The sequence below is a fragment of the Bubalus kerabau genome, chromosome 20 (genome assembly GCF_029407905.1).
Source record: "Bubalus kerabau isolate K-KA32 ecotype Philippines breed swamp buffalo chromosome 20, PCC_UOA_SB_1v2, whole genome shotgun sequence".
Classification (NCBI taxonomy): Eukaryota; Metazoa; Chordata; class Mammalia; order Artiodactyla; family Bovidae; genus Bubalus; species Bubalus kerabau.
Genome location: NC_073643.1, coordinates 60,896,071 through 60,912,281, shown reverse-complemented (window position 1 = coordinate 60,912,281; position 16,211 = coordinate 60,896,071). Strand labels below are relative to the sequence as shown.

At 53.8% G+C, this 16,211-nt stretch overlaps 1 protein-coding gene across 3 annotated transcripts; it reads right to left on the bottom strand.

Moving 5' to 3' along the window:
• Positions 1-216: 216 nt before the first annotated feature.
• Positions 217-15,344, bottom strand: HMCES (5-hydroxymethylcytosine binding, ES cell specific). Of its 3 annotated transcripts, none has more exons than XM_055557872.1 (7): positions 15,321-15,344; positions 14,842-15,047; positions 9,395-9,538; positions 8,601-8,726; positions 6,748-6,929; positions 2,647-2,839; positions 217-1,459 (listed from the first exon to the last, which is right to left on the bottom strand). In XM_055557872.1, the coding sequence occupies exons 2-7, from the start codon at positions 15,022-15,024 to the stop codon at positions 1,223-1,225; spliced, it is 1,065 nt and encodes a 354-aa protein (XP_055413847.1). In that variant the 5' UTR covers positions 15,025-15,047; positions 15,321-15,344; the 3' UTR covers positions 217-1,222. The 3 variants fall into 3 exon arrangements, with proteins under 3 accessions (XP_055413847.1, XP_055413846.1, XP_055413844.1); XM_055557871.1 differs by having other exon boundaries at positions 15,310-15,342; XM_055557869.1 differs by having other exon boundaries at positions 15,266-15,339.
• Positions 15,345-16,211: the final 867 nt, after the last annotated feature.

Here is a 16,211-nt window from a genome sequence, read left to right as displayed (position 1 = left end):
CAGACGGACATCTGCCTGCAGAGCAAACGCGGGCTGGGCGGGTGGCAGCCTCCGACGCGTGTCTCCGTCCGTGCGCTCCTGCCCCCGGGCGCTGCGCACCTGAGCCGGGGCAGGGCTCGTGTCCGGCCTGCGCGCCCGCCCCCGCAGCCCCTCCTGCCCGGCAGGCGCTCTGTCTGGTTGCTTTAAGCCAGTGGATTCAGACAACTTCCAGGTATTGAGTTAAAGACTCAAGAAAGAGCCCCCTGCCAAGTCTTTTTATTGTTTACAAAAAAGCAGTTTTGACAGCAAAAACCCCAGTTGCCCCCCTGCTTGTGACAAAATCATTCCTTTGGACCACGGCCAGGAGGAAACAGTTCCTCTCACCGGCAGCATTTTCTAGACAGGTTATCAAATACAGTTTATTCAGAAAAAAAGACAATGTTTTAAGAACCTAACTCCCAAACACTGAAAAAGCCCATAAGCTGAGCAGAATACGGCCTCTGCTGAGATCCGCCAGTAGGGACAGGCTCTGAGGGAGGGCCCACCCGGCCACCGGGAGAGGGCTGTGGGCCAGCGGTCCCTCCCTTCCCTCGGAGCTGATGGGGTGGCCCGCGCCTCTCCCCAGGTTGCCCGCCCACCCCGCCGGGCAGTCCTGGTCACAGCCAGCACGCACTGCCAGGGGAGGCCGAAACCCTGAACTAACAACTGAGCTATGAGGGGAGCCACTCCACCACTCCCCAGCCCCTGCAAATGCAACCTGTGATCAACAGTAGGATTCAGCACAGCACCTCTCGGCTTGGAACTCCCCCAACACACACACACACACACACACACACACGACCTGTGATCGCGTGGTATTCAGCAACCTGTGATCAACAGTAGGATTCAGCACAGCACCTCTCGGCTTGGAACTCCCCCAACACACACACACACACACACACACGACCTGTGATCGCGTGGTATTCAGCAACCTGTGATCAACAGTAGGATTCAGCACAGCACCTCTCGGCTTGGAACTCCCCCAACACACACACACACACACACACACACACACACACACACACGACCTGTGATCGCGTGGTATTTAGCAACCTGTGATCAACAGTAGGATTCAGCACAGCACCTCTCGGCTTGGAACTCCCCCAACACACACACACGCACGCACGCACGCACGCACGCACGACCTGTGATCGCGTGGTATTCAGCGCTGTGCCCCTCGGCTGCGGTCTCCGGAAGACCTGCGCTACTGCGTGTGAGGCCGCTTGGCCACAGGCTCTTCCTCCTGCCCCCGCTTCAGCCATCGCTCCAGGAGGCCGGCGCTGCCTCTCTTGGGGGTTACTGGGCTCTTTTGCAGGAACTGGCTGGACCACTGGGGCACATCTGGCTCTGCCTTTTCGGGTGTTCTGGGCTCTTCCTTTTTGGGTGACTTCGTGGCCAGCCACTGCAGCATCTTCTGGCTGCTGGCACTCACCCTGAGCTCCTAGGAGAAAGCAGCGGCAGCTCAGACCCCCAGCTCAAGCTCCAGGGAAACCGGGGAAGAGGCGCTGCGCGAGGCACCGGCCTGGGCACGGAGATGTGACCAGGGGCACGAGGAGGGGAGCAGGGCGGGTTCCCAGGGCCGGAAGGGAGAGGGGGCAGCTCGTGGTGGGCGAGACCGGCCACAGAAGACAGCGGGCAGGCTCTCCAAACCCGGGCAGAGAATGAAGCAAGCTCAGGAGAAAGAGCTTAGCCTGAGCAGGCCGTGCGGGGAGCCAGCTGGAGATGCAGCCCTCAGAGGCTGGGTGAGAGGGGCCTGCTGCTCCCTGCGCCCGAGCCCAGCACAGGATGCCAGCTCTCCAGAGCGTGAGTTATTCTGCAGAGATGACCATGGCAGACATGGGGCCTTGTCTGGTGCAAAATGAATATCTACAGTTGCATTTTTTGAGAGACAGGTAATGAAAAGCGCTACCAGGGATACAAGGCTTTGAAAGAACCAAGAGAAAAAGGCTGACACTGACTGTGAGTGTGAAAACGTAAGAGGCTTTGAGGGAGACGGGGCGGGGGCCGTGGTTCTCTGGCTGTCCCCATCCTCCGGCCATGGAGGAGCAGCTGCTGCCCCCATGCCTCATCTCTGGGTATCAGCGGGGCCAACTTCTGCTCTGGGGCTTCTTATCACTCAGGCCTCTTGTCTGTCCACCTTCCTTTCAAAATACAGCCCCGTGATCCCCGCCAACTCTAAAGCTTGTGCTCCTCGCAGGAACATTCTCCAGTCTCCTGAAGGAGAATGAGGACTGAAATCCCCCCATCTTGTAGCTGGGAAAGCAGAGAAAACAGACGGAAACATGTCTCCCATTCAGTTGGCAAGAGAGACGGTTCTGGTCAGGGCCCCTCTGTCCTTTTCAGTCACCCTTCAGATGAGGAGTGCTCAAAGCTGGCTTCTTATCAGACCCACCCGAGCAGCTTCGTACAGTCACAGAAGGCCCGGCCCAGCCTGAACACTGACAGGCACGCGCCGGGCCCACCCGCAGCCCCTCTGAGAGTCACAGCCCAGGGCTGCCTTGCTGCATGAGGAAGACGAACTGTGGGTGCTTTGGATTCAGCCTCTGGCAGTAAAGGTCCCAGCGTGCGCTGAGAGGCCCCTCGGAGCAGGTGGAGCTTGGCAGGGACGGGCGGGTGTCCGGGCCCTACCTTTCCGGCCAGCAGGTGGAGCGGGAACAGACACTCGGGAGCGTTGTTCCAGGAGCTGTTCACCACGGACGACACCCGGTGGAAGGCGATGTTCTCTGTGGGGCGGATCAACTTCAGAGCTTCCTGAGCTGGGACCTCACCAAAGTCCAGCCACTTGGAGACCGCCTCTTCGCCATCCAGTATGGCAGGCATCCTAGGGGGTAAGTGCAAGACAGGGGTCGGGGGCGCCGGGCGGGGGGGTCTAGTCAGCTGATGCTCAGGCCGCCCCCTCCTGGTCTACACCTGCACACTGTCCCGTGCCCCCGGGAACAACAGGGCACGGAGCTCAGCACGGGAGAGCCAGCTCAGAGTGTGGTGGCGAAGACCGTGCCCGGTGCTGCAAGTGGGTGCCCTCCTGCGCAAACGCTAGCAGACTGGTGACCTTTACGGTGCCCCGGCTTAGACTTCAAGGGGAAACAAAGCCTGGGGAACCTGTCTATCATTAAGACCCCAGCCTTCCCACCCACGCAGGTTTATGTAAGGAAGAGCTATTTCTAAAACTGTGACCGAAAGGCAACCCAAAGGCAACTGTGGCCGAAATGGCTCAGAAAAGCGAAGAGGCCGCCCCAGACGACTCCTGGTACCCAGGAGACGTTAGGAAAACAGCGCTTGTTGAGCTTCCAATTTTATGTTCTGGGCCAGTACAAAGCATGCACACCCTTCACTGGGGGATGGCACGGTTGAATTTAGGAGAGAAATGCATGAACGTTACTTTTAATAATTCTTGTCACTTCAGCGAATTAACCACTTGCTCGCTTCACTGTTTTCCTTTTTGGCTGCACCACACAGTCTGTGGGACCTCTGATCCCAGGGAGCAATCGAGGCCCCAGCAGGGAGGCGCGGAGGCCTGACCACTGCACTGCCAGGGAATCTCCCAAGATACGCTTTTAAACAGTGTTTTACAATCTCTGACATCTAGATTTACAATGAATGGTATCTTTGCACTGTATCACAACTTCACTGGCAGTAATTGGCAGCAGTTTACTTAACTGTATAAAATCATGGAACAAAATCTTAGATTTGATGAAATAGGACTTTATTTTAAGGTGAATTAGCAAAACTAGAACTATCATACCCTAGGAAAGCATCATTTCAGACAGAATGCTTAGGGCACAGGGGTTAAAATAGATAATCCAATATGTGCCGTACTGGATTTTTTTCAGTAAAACATCATAAAATGACCCCTGAGGGCACTGAGACCTGGCAAAAGTTGTGAAAGCATTACACAAGTATGTCGGTTCTGCCAATGCTTGTTTTTAAAATGAAAATTTATTCCAGTGTGATGGACTATTAGACAGCAATTTAAGCATAATGCAAACTTTGCATTTGCTTATACACAGTTTTATCTGTGAGGAAACCCACTGTGAACACAGAAAACGTCACCCCGCTGGGCTGCACCTTGTGAGACGCGCACCTCAGACACTGGTGGCTCGGCCCAGCGCATACTCTCCAAAGTGGCGGTCTGCTCTTACTGTGCGCTTGTAAACGCTTCTCTTAAAAAAACTGCTCATTCAACACCTCAAACATGTCTGAGCTTCCAGGTTCAGACATTCTAACCAGTGCACGAAAACGGAAAACTTTTAAGTCTTGGGGAGAAGGGTGAAATAATAATAAACCATCTCGAAAGCCAGACTCCCCAGGTGTCTCAGTAGTAAAGAATCCACCTGCCAACGCAAGAAACGTAGGTTCAATCCCTGGGGTGGGACGATCCCCTGGGGAGGGAAATGGCAGCCCACTCCGGTATTCTTGCCTAGGAAATCCCATGGACAGAGGAGCCTGGCGGGTTACAGTCCATGGAGTTGCAAAGAGCCAGACACGACTGAGCGACTGAATGACAGCCTTGAAAGCAGGAACAGAACACGTGGTGTCTCCTGGGCAACAACACAAAGGATCCACAACAGTGAGGGGCTGGAAAAGGGACATCCACGGCCAGATGGGCGCAAGCAGCCGAAGAAGCGCAGCAACCAGGCTTGAAGGAGCAGACGCAGCGGGAAGATTGCTCAGCATGCCGAGAAAGCCAAGCAGTGAAAAAAAAGGGGGGGCTTTCTCACAAAGAGAACGCGCTGTCTGTACACAAAGACCACAGGAGAGCACGGGGGCTCCTCTCAGGGCTCTGATGGCGGTCTGCGCAGCTCCAGGCATGATGCTGAAGTTAACTGGGGGAGGCGGCCCATTGCATCAGAACGTTCGGTTCTGATTAAATATGTATCTACTATGAAGGCCAAAGAATGCTCAAACTACTGCACAATTGCACTCATCTCACATGCTAGTAAAGTAATGCTCAAAATTCTCCAAGCCAGGCTTCAGCAATATGTGAACCGTGAACTTCCTGATGTTCAAGCTGGTTTTAGAAAAGGCAGAGGAACCAGAGATCAAATTGCCAACATCCGCTGGATCATAGGAAAAGCAAGTGATTTCCAGAAAAACATCTATTTCTGCTTTATTGACTATGCCAAAGCCTTTGACTGTGTGGATCACAATAAACTGTGGAAAATTCTGAAAGAGATGGGAATACCAGACCACCTGATCTGCCTCTTGAGAAATCTGTATGCAGGTCAGGAAGCAACAGTTAGAACTGGACATGGAACAACAGACTGGTTCCAAATAGGAAAAGGAGTTCGTCAAGGCTGTATATTGTCACCCTGTTTATTTAACTTATATGCAGAGTACATCATGAGAAACACTGGACTGGAGGAAGCACAAGCTGGAATCAAGATTGCCAGGAGAAATATCAATAACCTCAGATATGCAGATGACACCACCCTTATGGCAGAAAGTGAAGAGGAACTAAAAAGCCTCTTGATGAAAGTGAAAGTGGAGAGTGAAAAAGTTGGCTTAAAGCTCAACATTCAGAAAACGAAGATCATGGCATCCGGTCTCACCACTTCATGGGAAATAGATGGGGAAACAGTGTCAGACTTTATTTTTCTGGGCTCCAAAATCACTACAGATGGTGACTGCAGCCATGAAATTAAAAGACGCTTACCCCTTGGAAGGAAAGTTACGACCAACCTAGATAGCATATTCAAAAGCAGAGACATTACTTTGCCAACAAAGGTTCGTCTAGTCAAGGCTATGGTTTTTCCTGTGGTCATGTATGGATGTGAGAGTTGGACTGTGCAGAAGGCTGAGCGCCAAAGAATTGATGCTTTTGAACTGTGGTGTTGGAGGAGACTCTTGAGAGTCCCTTGGACTGCAAGGAGATCCAACCAGTCCATTCTGAAGGAGATCAGCCCTGGGATTTCTTTGGAAGGAATGATGCTAAAGCTGAAACTCCAGTACTTTGGCCACCTCATGCGAAGAGTTGACTCATTGGAAAAGACTCTGATGCTGGGAGGGATTGGGGGCAGGAGGAGAAGGGGATGACAGAGGATGAGATGGCTGGATGGCATCACTGACTCAATGGATGTGAGTCTGAGTGAACTCCAGGAGTTGGTGATGGACAGGGAGGCCTGGCGTGCTGCGATTCATGGAGTCACAAAGAGTCGGACACGACTGAGCGACTGATCTGATCTGATGAAGGCCAGCCTTGGAGGAACAACATTTCAAAGGCAGAAGAACACATCCCAGGATTTAAGACTGGAAAAGACAATCATTTCGCATCACCTTTCTCCCGCTAGGTCACAGTAAGTCACAAGCTGCGGCTCCTCCAGCACAAGCTGACTTCAGGCCTTTTCAAGGTGTGGTGCCATTTTCACTGTAACTGCTTTGTACTTCTCAACCACAGAACGCATGCTACTGCAGTGTGGGCTTTATTAGATTCCTGTTATTTTTTTAACTGGGTCACTGACAAAATGTTTAAGTGTTGTCCCCTTATTCCCACTTTTTTGTAAGTTCTCTGGATTTCACTGTGCAGTTTTGCATAGCGTGGTAACTTCCAGGAACATGTGTCATATTACAGCCACGCAGACTGTACCTGTATCTTGTGAATCAGGCTTTGTTTCCGACTCTCTAAATCTGTGCATGCAGAAACTCTGAATTCCGGAAGCTGCTTGTTTAAACCCAAAGACGACAAGCCCTGCCCTGAACCCTCTGAACGCAGGCGCAGGGGGCATGGCTTGCCTGTTGTGGATGTCGTTCATGACTTTGCAGGAGTCCACTGTGATGATGCTGTAGGAATAGAGGCAGTCTCCTCCCTCCGGGGGCTCCCAGCAGTCAAAGATCCCGGCCATCGTCAGCGGCCTCCAGTTGTCCCAGACCTTCTCCCAGTCCTCGGGGCTGGCCACAGCACCCACCTGCTCGGACTGGAAGCAAACCCACAGCAGATCAGGCACTCCGCGGCCACCCTCCCCTGCAGGCAACAGCACGGCCATCATCTCAGCACAGAGGCCCTGGACCCATCGTCAGAGGACAGAGGCTTGGTGGCAGACCCTGCCTGAGGCAGTAGATTTATGGCCCTGGAACGCTTTCACGATACAGTCTAACACCTCCCGTGGCATTCAGGCCTTCCGTGATCTGGAGCCTCACTCCAGCTTTCATGCACAAGGGGAACTTGCGTCCCGCCCAGCTGTCTATAAACAAAGCCCACGGGTCTCGCGGAAGTAACTTTCCTCTTCCTACCCGAAAGGTCTTTTCTGCCCAAGCTCAACATGCCCACTCCCACTTGCCTTCAAGATTCAGCTCCCAGCTTCCAAAGGCTGGGGAGTCGCCTCCACCCTCCCTCTCTACAAGAAGAGATAGAGACTCTCCATAAGCGTAACTTTCCCTAAACTCATCAGAGAACTCAGGTCATAGGGCAGCCACTTAGCCTGAACTGTAAAGCGAAGACAGGGTCATCCAAAGGGAGAGGAGACCCGACTACGGGCTTCCCAGTGGTGACAGGAGGCAAACAAGGCCTCCTTTATACAGCAGCTAAGCATTCAGATAAAATGACCATCCAACTGCTCTCTGCAGAGTGCAGGCTCGCCCAAGAGGGCTGCAGGTGTCCGGACCAGCCTCCGCAGGTGCTCACGAGACAGACAGGGCCGGGGATGGAGGAAGACTCCCTGCCCGGCGTGTCCAGGTGCTCAGGGATGGCAAGAAGCCTCACCACGCCCTTTTCCTCCAAAGAGCATGAAGCTTAAGGAGCCAGGGGAGAAGGGATAAAGCCTGTCACTCCTACGAGTCAAGGGAAGCCCCGCTGAGGCTGCAAAAGGGCAACAGGAACAGCTCTCTGCTTCCCTGGGGAGGAGCAGGCTCACCGAGAAAGCCCGAGAGCTGGGGCCACGGTTCTGCTTAAGACGAGGCTGAACCAGGACAGCAGAGAGCGCGCTGCAGCCTCTGTGGATGAGCAGGCCCCGGGTGATGGGCAGCAGGGCGTGCCTGGGGAGAGCGTCCCGAGGGCTTCAAAGCGCGGGGAGCAGGGGTCTTGAGGAAAACCAACCCTCACCCTGAACACGGGGCGACACCAGACAAACAGTTGAAGTGTCCGGTGCACGACAAAACCCAAGTCCAGCCCAGCTCCTGACAAGACCACCTCAGCCTAAGGGCAGACACACATGTGCACGTCCAGAGACAAATATGGTTGGTCTCAGTCTCTCTCCTACCTCCTATGTCTGGCAACCAGTAAAAAAAAAAAATCTAAGATACACAAAACAGCCAGATAACCAAGGAACTGCTAAGATACATAGAAATCAACAGGGCTGGACTCAAGAGTAAATAAGAAAGAGTGAACTTAAGAACAGATGAGTAAAAACGGCCCAGCCTGAAACACAGAGAAAAAGAATGGAGTATATAAAATGTCTGGAAGCTACGGGACAACATCACACTGTCTAACACATGTATAACGAGAATCCCAGAAAGAAGAAATAATGGGACAGAAGGAACATCTGAATAGATAATTTATGGCTGAGAATTAAAAAAAAAAAAATAGGAAAGACACCCAACCGAACATCCAAGAAGCCCGAGAGCCAGAGAGGACACGCTGCTGCTGCTACCTTCTCGGGCTTGACCTGGGGGAAGTAGATGAAGTAGGGCTGCCGGTGGTTCGTGGCCTGACGTCGCTGCCACTCGTAGAATCCGTCCGCCAAGACGACACAGCGTCTCCCCTTGACCAGAGGCACCTGGGGGAAAGCACAGGCGACCTCAGAGCGGGAATTCCTCTGCATGTCACGTTTCATAGGTATGAAGTCACACGTACATGGGTGTCGGAAAGATTAAATAACGTGCCTAAGAGGAAATAGGCGCTGTGGAGCCGCTCTCCAAAGCTGGCCACCCCCGCAGCGAGCCCCACCCAGCAGGATTCACAGCGATGAGGTCCCCTCCCTTGGTGACCTCGGGCTGGCTCGGTATAAACCAAGGAACACAGCAGAAGCGATGCTTGGGACTTCTGAGGCAGGGCCATACAGCCCCGCGGCTGTGCCCGCTCCCTGGAGGGTGAGCAGGGTGCCACGTGAGATGCCTGACTGCCCACCCTCACGAGACACGTGGGTGGGCCTCCCACTGTCCCTGCATCCTGGCTGAGGGCAGGACACGTGGGTTAGAAGCCACCTGGACGTCCAGCTGTCCTGCGACACGAGCGCTACATGAGAACCTCTGGTTGGATACCATGTGTCCAGCTGGGCCCAGCAGCCCACGATTGAGTGGGAGAAAAAGCCCCGCTCGGTCTCACCGGGGTACAGAGAACAGCACTCTACAGCGACGAGTGGGACACAGCCTGGAGCTGTTTCGCAGGCGTCCAAGGCGCCGGCAGTTCTGACCGAGAACCGCCGGCCTGCGTGCCTCCTCCTACCTTGAAGGACCGCTTCTCCATTATGGTGTCGCTGCGGCAGTTGCTGGTGTTGATCTGCAGCTTGGAAGGATCCGCTTCTCTGAACCAGTAGGGGACCAGGCCCCACCGCATGGGTGCAATGATCCGCTCGGACGAGTCTGCGTCCTGCCACGAGAAAGGGTGCGGTGCAGTGAGGAGACGGGGAGGACCCTGCAAAACCTCCTGGAGGGCACGCAGCACAGCACTTGGAGGAGGGGATGGCAAGCCCCTCCAGTGTTCTCGCCTGGAGAATCCCGGCGAGGGGCAGGGCGGGCCACAATCCCAGGGGTCTCAAGAGTCGGACACGCCTGAGCGGCTAAACCACCACCACCGCCAGGGTCAAAACGCAGAGAGTAGATGACTGTGGATAGGGAGAGCTCCTGCCAGCAGTCCTAATGACTTATGATGTGCGTGGCTGGCGTTCTCAGGCTGCTGCTGCTGCTGCTGCTAAGTCGCTTCAGTCGTGTCCGACTCTGTGCGACCCCATAGACGGCAGCCCACCAGGCTCCCCCGTCCCTGGGATTCTCCACGCAAGAACACTGGAGTGGGTTGCCATTTCCTTCTCCAATGCATGAAAGTGAAAAGTAAAAGTGAAGTCGTGCAGTCGTGTCCGACTCTTTGCGACCCCATGGACTGCAGCATACCAGGCTCCTCTGTCCATGGGATTTTCCAGGCAAGAGTACTGGAGTGGGGTGCCATTGCCTTCTCCGGCGTTCTCAGGCAACCGTGCTTATCAGGATGGTGACATTCTGCCTGGGGGTTGGGGGGTACTAAGAGGTTCAGCTCCTGTAAGCTGTGAATCAGTGCCGGCCACAGGAGAGACGGGCTCTGAGGCCCTGCACCACACGTGGCCCAGCTCTGACAAGGCACACACGACAGTCATCCCACGGAAGGTCCGTGCTAAGACGGGGACACGGAAGGACGTGCGCCATGCCTTGTGAGGCCACACAGACGCTGAGCGACACGTGATACGATGCTACGGGCTACGGCCCTGTTAAGTGGTGCACACAGGTGTGCTGGAAAAGTTCAGCGGACAGTGATCTGTGAGAGGGCGCCAAGCGATCAGCTCCTTGGGAGGTGCAGAAGGGGGGAGAGGGTGAGGGGGTTCTCAGACTGGACCCCACAAGAGGAACAGGACTGGGACAGAGAAGAGATGGGAGGAGGGACCAGAGGGGAAATCAGAGGCTACGCCTAGACTGGGCAGGAAGTGGTTTTGCGCAGCAAGCGTACAGCAAGCCTAGGGTGCTATTTTTAGGAGGCCCGTTCACAGGGCTGGCCCTCAAGCAGCATGTGAGAACTTGGCTCTTGAGAGCGCCCCACTTTCCCTAACTGATTGGGATGGTATCCTATGCCCGCTTCAGGCAGGAAACGAGGTTCTTGCTGAGCACCGGCTTTCCTTATGGGCGTCTGCTGCTTGCTAGGCAGAGCGCCCACGAGACCAGCCCCCAGCAAACCTTGGGCCTGTGTCTAATGGGTCTCTCTGGGCAGAAACGCTACACACGAGTTACCACCTCTTTCACTGCTGGAGAAAACTCGCTCGGTGTGTCCCCTCCCTGGGAGGCAGGAAAGGTTGTACGGAAGCCGGGCACGAATTTCTCCAGATCTCTACTTGCTTCTGTCCATGCTGATTCTGCTGTGTATGCCTTCACCGCAGTAAACCGTAGCCGCGTCACATGCTGCCTTTTAAGCAACCTCCAAATGCGAGGGTAGTCTTGGGGCCCCTGCCCTGAACGTACGGTGCTAAACTTTTTTGGGGTACCTGGCCCCCTGAGAATTTGATGAGACCGACAGATTGAAACGCACACACTGTTCTCTCGGTACAGACACTGGGCTGGCACAGACCGAGCAGAGAGTGCATGCTGGGTTCTGCTGCGGTGGCACGGCGGGTCTGCTGAGAGAGGAGGAGGCCTCTACGCCAGATGCGCACAGACTTTTCTCTGGAAGGCTAGTAAGTGCTGCGGACTTGGCAGCCCCTACAGTCTCTGGTATGTTAATAAAACTATTACAGGGGCAGAGCAGCCAAAGGCAACAGGTAAATGGATGCTGCTCTGTCCCAGAAAATTGCATGTAGGGAAATGATCAGAGGACCCTGGCTTTCTGCCTCCTGAGACCCCAGACTCCAGGGAAGAGGCAAACCGTACCTGCAAGGCCTTGCCCTAATTCCTCACTGGTGAACAAGACAAAAAGGTTTTCTGAGTCACCAGAATAAAATCCACAGAGAGATGCTTCCTATGTCCAACAAGCACGTGGAGTTAAAACTGAGGAGACAGGCGGCCTGGCAGAGAAGGGAAAAGCAGAGATTTCCTGCAATGGACCAGACAGCGGGTATTTGTGGCTTTCTGAGCCCTACAGTCTCTGCTGCCACTCAACTCAACTCTGGCACCCTTGGCATGTCAGGGCAGCCGAAGAGCGAGCATGGCTGTATTCTAATAAAACTGTTTTATAAACACAGTGCACAGGACTTGATCCCATGGTTTGCCAATCTCTGGAATAAAGGCAAGAATAAGGTCTTCGTAAGAAGACCCTGGTTAGATGTGTGGCACGGAGTAGGCACACACGCGATAGTTTAATATTTTTAAGGTTATGACTAAAACGAAGCCGCAAAATCTACATAAAGGTGAGTGGTGAAGCCATGAGGATAAAATTTCTTAGAGAGTAAATCAACCACAGGATGAAACCTGCGGGAAGTAGGAGGGGGTGGAGAAAAAAGGAAAATGGAGAAATGAGGGGAGAGTGCAGTCCAAGAAGGAGTATCTAGAGAGGATGGCAGGACGGAAAAAGCGGAGAGCAAGGGGCTCCGAGAGCGCGGGACACCGTCTAATAGGCCCTTAGGAGGCTTTCCCTTTTTGTTCCAGGCTAATGCATCACTGACTCCACGGACATGAGTTTGAGCAGACTCCAGGAGTTGGTGATGGACAGGGAGGCCTGGCGTGCTGTGGTCCATGGGGTCGCCAACAGTCGGACACGACTGAGCGATTGAACTGAACTGATGCCCCAACTGTGCTCTTCACAAGATCCTGTCTCATTTCTTTCAAAACCTTGCCTGTTAATGAGTCAACCCCTCCCCGACACACCACAGAGTCCATGCTTGTCCCACATGCAGTCAGGTTTCGCAAAGTCACCGCAAACAGCCAGTCAGGGAAACCCAAGAGCTGCTCTGGGGGAAATACACAGTTAGGTGGCCAAGAGCCTGTAGTGATGTTTTCATTAGCTGGTCCGTATACAACCGTGCCTTCTCTGTATTTCTGTGCAGCATGTTTACTATTATATGTTAGACTTAATGTAACATATACTGTTGGTTCATTAATTTTGAATTCATGACCAACAGTCACAGAAACTCATGCGTGAGTGAAGCGTCTCTGACACATGCATGTTCTCTGTAAGGCATGTTACCATCCTTCTTGCTTTCAGGAATCCTAGCCTGCGCTTTACCACTACGCCTGGAGACCATTTTAAACAGTGAGATTGCCGGCAAAAAGCACAGAAATGCAAAAAAACCAGCAACAAACAGACCTCAAGAAAGACACTTGTTTATAGTATAAAAGCCGAAACAAGAAGGTGGAGCTTTGATCTCAGCTGGGAATGTGTATTTGGGACTCATATTTCACCACTCTATGTCCATAAGGGACTCGAAAGCAACATGAGTATTATTTTGGGGGGTTCCAAAGTAGGCCAGTGATGCTGCTAAACATTCTACAGTGCAGACAGGCCAGCTTCCCACAACAAACATCTCAAAGTGTCAGCAGCGCCGAGGCTGGGAAATCGTCCTCTTCCAAGTTCCACGCGTCGCCTTTTAACTTGAGTGCATTCACTCAACAACTGGAAACCCAGCCCAGGTCAGGGGCTGCCCCACAGGGGACATGATGAATAGAAAGTTCTTCTAAACCAGAATGCTGCGAGTGCCGCTCAGTATTACTCACCCCCCCCCGCCCTCTCGGGCTTGCGAGCGTACAGCTGGTAGCACTGGGCTTGGGTAAGCAGAAGGGGAAGCAGGGTGCAAATTGGCGGTTTCAGATGCAAACATTCCAATCCGCACACGGGCGCGGTCTTTGATGACGTGGATTAACAAGCTGACATGGTTCTATTTTGGCTTTACGATTCCACAGTTTTTCATTTTCAGATAAACGAAAACTCAACTATCAAAATCAGGAAATCCTAGCGATCTTTATAAAATTTATGAGAGATGTGGAGTCAAAACATTACATCAGTAAATGCGCAGCACTGCCAGGAGAGGGGGGCTCTGTGTGTTCAGGAGCCCACCGTCCCATTCCTAGTTACAGGAAGCATCACCGGAGCGGAAGGGTGGACAGGACCTTCGTACCAGCTGCCCCTCACTGACTGGGTAACCTGGGACCACTCACAGTCTTTCTGCACTTCTGTCTTCACACCTGTTAAGTTTTCTTCCAGCTAACATTCATTCTATAATGAGGTGGTACAAAGAGAACCATGGCTAAACACTAATAAACCGCATACAGTCAATCCTTGTCTCCAGATTATGCTTTCTTCTGAAATGTTTTATTTTTTTCCTTTCCCAGTCAAGGTTTCCCATAGTATTTATTTTATTTTGATTTTCTGCTCATTAAAGGTTTTTTTAGTTTCAGTGGGGAAGTATGCACCGACTAAAAACGGCTCGAGTACACTATTTCATGTAAATGGCTTCACTCAACCAAAAAAATCAGTTATCTCGTATGTTGATTTCAAAATATGGTCTTCCTAATGTAAAGATGAATCTTTTGACTACCATATAAACACAACACTTCTGAAGAGTACGCAACAGGGACTTCCCTGGGGGTCCAGTGGGTAAGACTCTGTGTGTCCACTACCCGGGGGGCAGGTTCAGTCCCTGGTAACCAAACACGATCCCTGCATGTTGCCTGGTGGGGCCTAAAACTTGAAAAAGAGAAAAGCATGCAACAGGGGTTCAAGCAACTTCATGAAGTGACTTGTGCATTACGGACCAAATCGAAGAAAAATCCAAGATGGAAACAATCAGAATTTAAAAACACATCAAAGATATTCAAAATATCTAAGACATGGAGAAACTATTACTCTCCAGAATGAAGCACTTTTACTACACTGCATGTATACATACATTTCCCCTCTCTCTCTTTCAGGAGATAAAGCAAGGAAGCAAAACATTATAAATTATTGACCACTACAACACTAGAGGTAGATTTTATAAACACAAAGAAAGCAATTAAACTTTGCAATACCAGACCAAATACCTCTGTTCCTAGCTTCAGTTAAAGATAAAACGAGCAGAAAGGGTAGAAGCTTCAGCGTTCAAGAAACATCAGAGGTGTTGTAGACTAGTTTTAACGCTGCCCTAAGTCTAGAGAGTCTGATAAGCTGGACTCCTAAGGAGCATAGCGATCCCCCCGCTCTTTTCTTTAAGATATCTAAATGACCCAGATCAGGTCGGCGCTCACCTTCTCCAGGTGCAGCCGGGACAGGAGCACCGGGCTGCTGGAGCGCGGGCTCTTGTTGTACGAGGGGCAGTACCGGTCGGGGTCCCTCCACTCCGGGAGCCGCTGGTGGCCCTGTCGGTCCCGGTAGGCGCAGGCTCGGGCCAGGACCTCCGTGGGCAGGTGGCAGGACATCCGGCCGCACATCCTCGGCGCCCACACCGCGGGCCCTGCGCGCGGAGACGGGGGAGTCGGACTCGGGCCTCGCCCCACGCGGCCCGCCTCTCCCCAGCCCCAACCCCCGCCCGCGAGCCCGGCTCCCGGGGACGCCGCCCGCCTCGCGGCCCGGCGCTGCCCGGCGACAGAAGGGAGCCCCCAGTCTGGGCCGCCTCCCGCCCAGCCGCGCCGCCGCCCCCAGCCCCGCTCCGCCCGCTCCAGGACCGCTGACCCTGAGGGACGAGCCCGCCGCTGCCCGCAACCGCCGCGTCTCACCCGCAGCTCACCCGTCGCTCTGGCGCGCCCGCGGGCCCCGCCCCCAGCGGCCGCCTGGCCCCGCCCCGCGACAGGCTCCGCCCCCCACGCGCCGGCGGTTCCTTCCGGCCCCGCGCTGCACCCACTCCCGCACGGTGCCCAGGGACTACCCGGGAACGTGGCTCTCCTGAAAGCGCCCGACGAGGAGACGGATAGTCTCGGGGTCCACGTCCTCCGTGTTGGCCGTGCCCCTACAGGGTGAACTGGCCCCATGGCTAACCTCGGGCGGGGGCCGGGAAGGGCCCGAAGGTCCAGGCTGTCCTGAGAGGCCCGCGATGCGACCCCGCGGCCTGCGGGCCCTGCTCCGCGCAGCGGGAACCAGGGCTCCAGGTCGTTGTGGGGGTGAAATCAGAAAACATTGTCTGTACCTGGCAGTCATACCAACTGCCCATGGTTTGGGGCAAAACTTGAAAGACCATCAGGAAAATTCCACGAATCACAGGTCACTCAAACTTCAGTGGGCACCAGAACACTTTGCAAGGCCTCCACCTTTACCCCCAAATACGAATCTCTAACGGTTGACGCCAATGTTGTTAAAAATAGGCGAAACAGATGTATTGGCAAAACCACCACGCCTGGGTTTAAAAGCCCAGCTGCGGAAACCAGGGCCTTCCGCTCTGTGGGGCTGTTCCTCCAGCAGCAGGAGTGCACCCCCACCTCAGACCTTGCACTAGGCCCACCCAGACCCCCAGACCTCACTGATCTCCTACAGAAGGAGGGTGGTTTTGCCCACCCACTGCTGTCATCCCCTCAGCAAATCTGTGCTGCTCCCGCTCCTGGGTGTGGGGCACGGGCGGAGGCCAGTGAGAGGGTCCTGCCTCCTTGTAGGTACAGTGGCAAAGGGCTCCGGGTGGCAGGGAAGC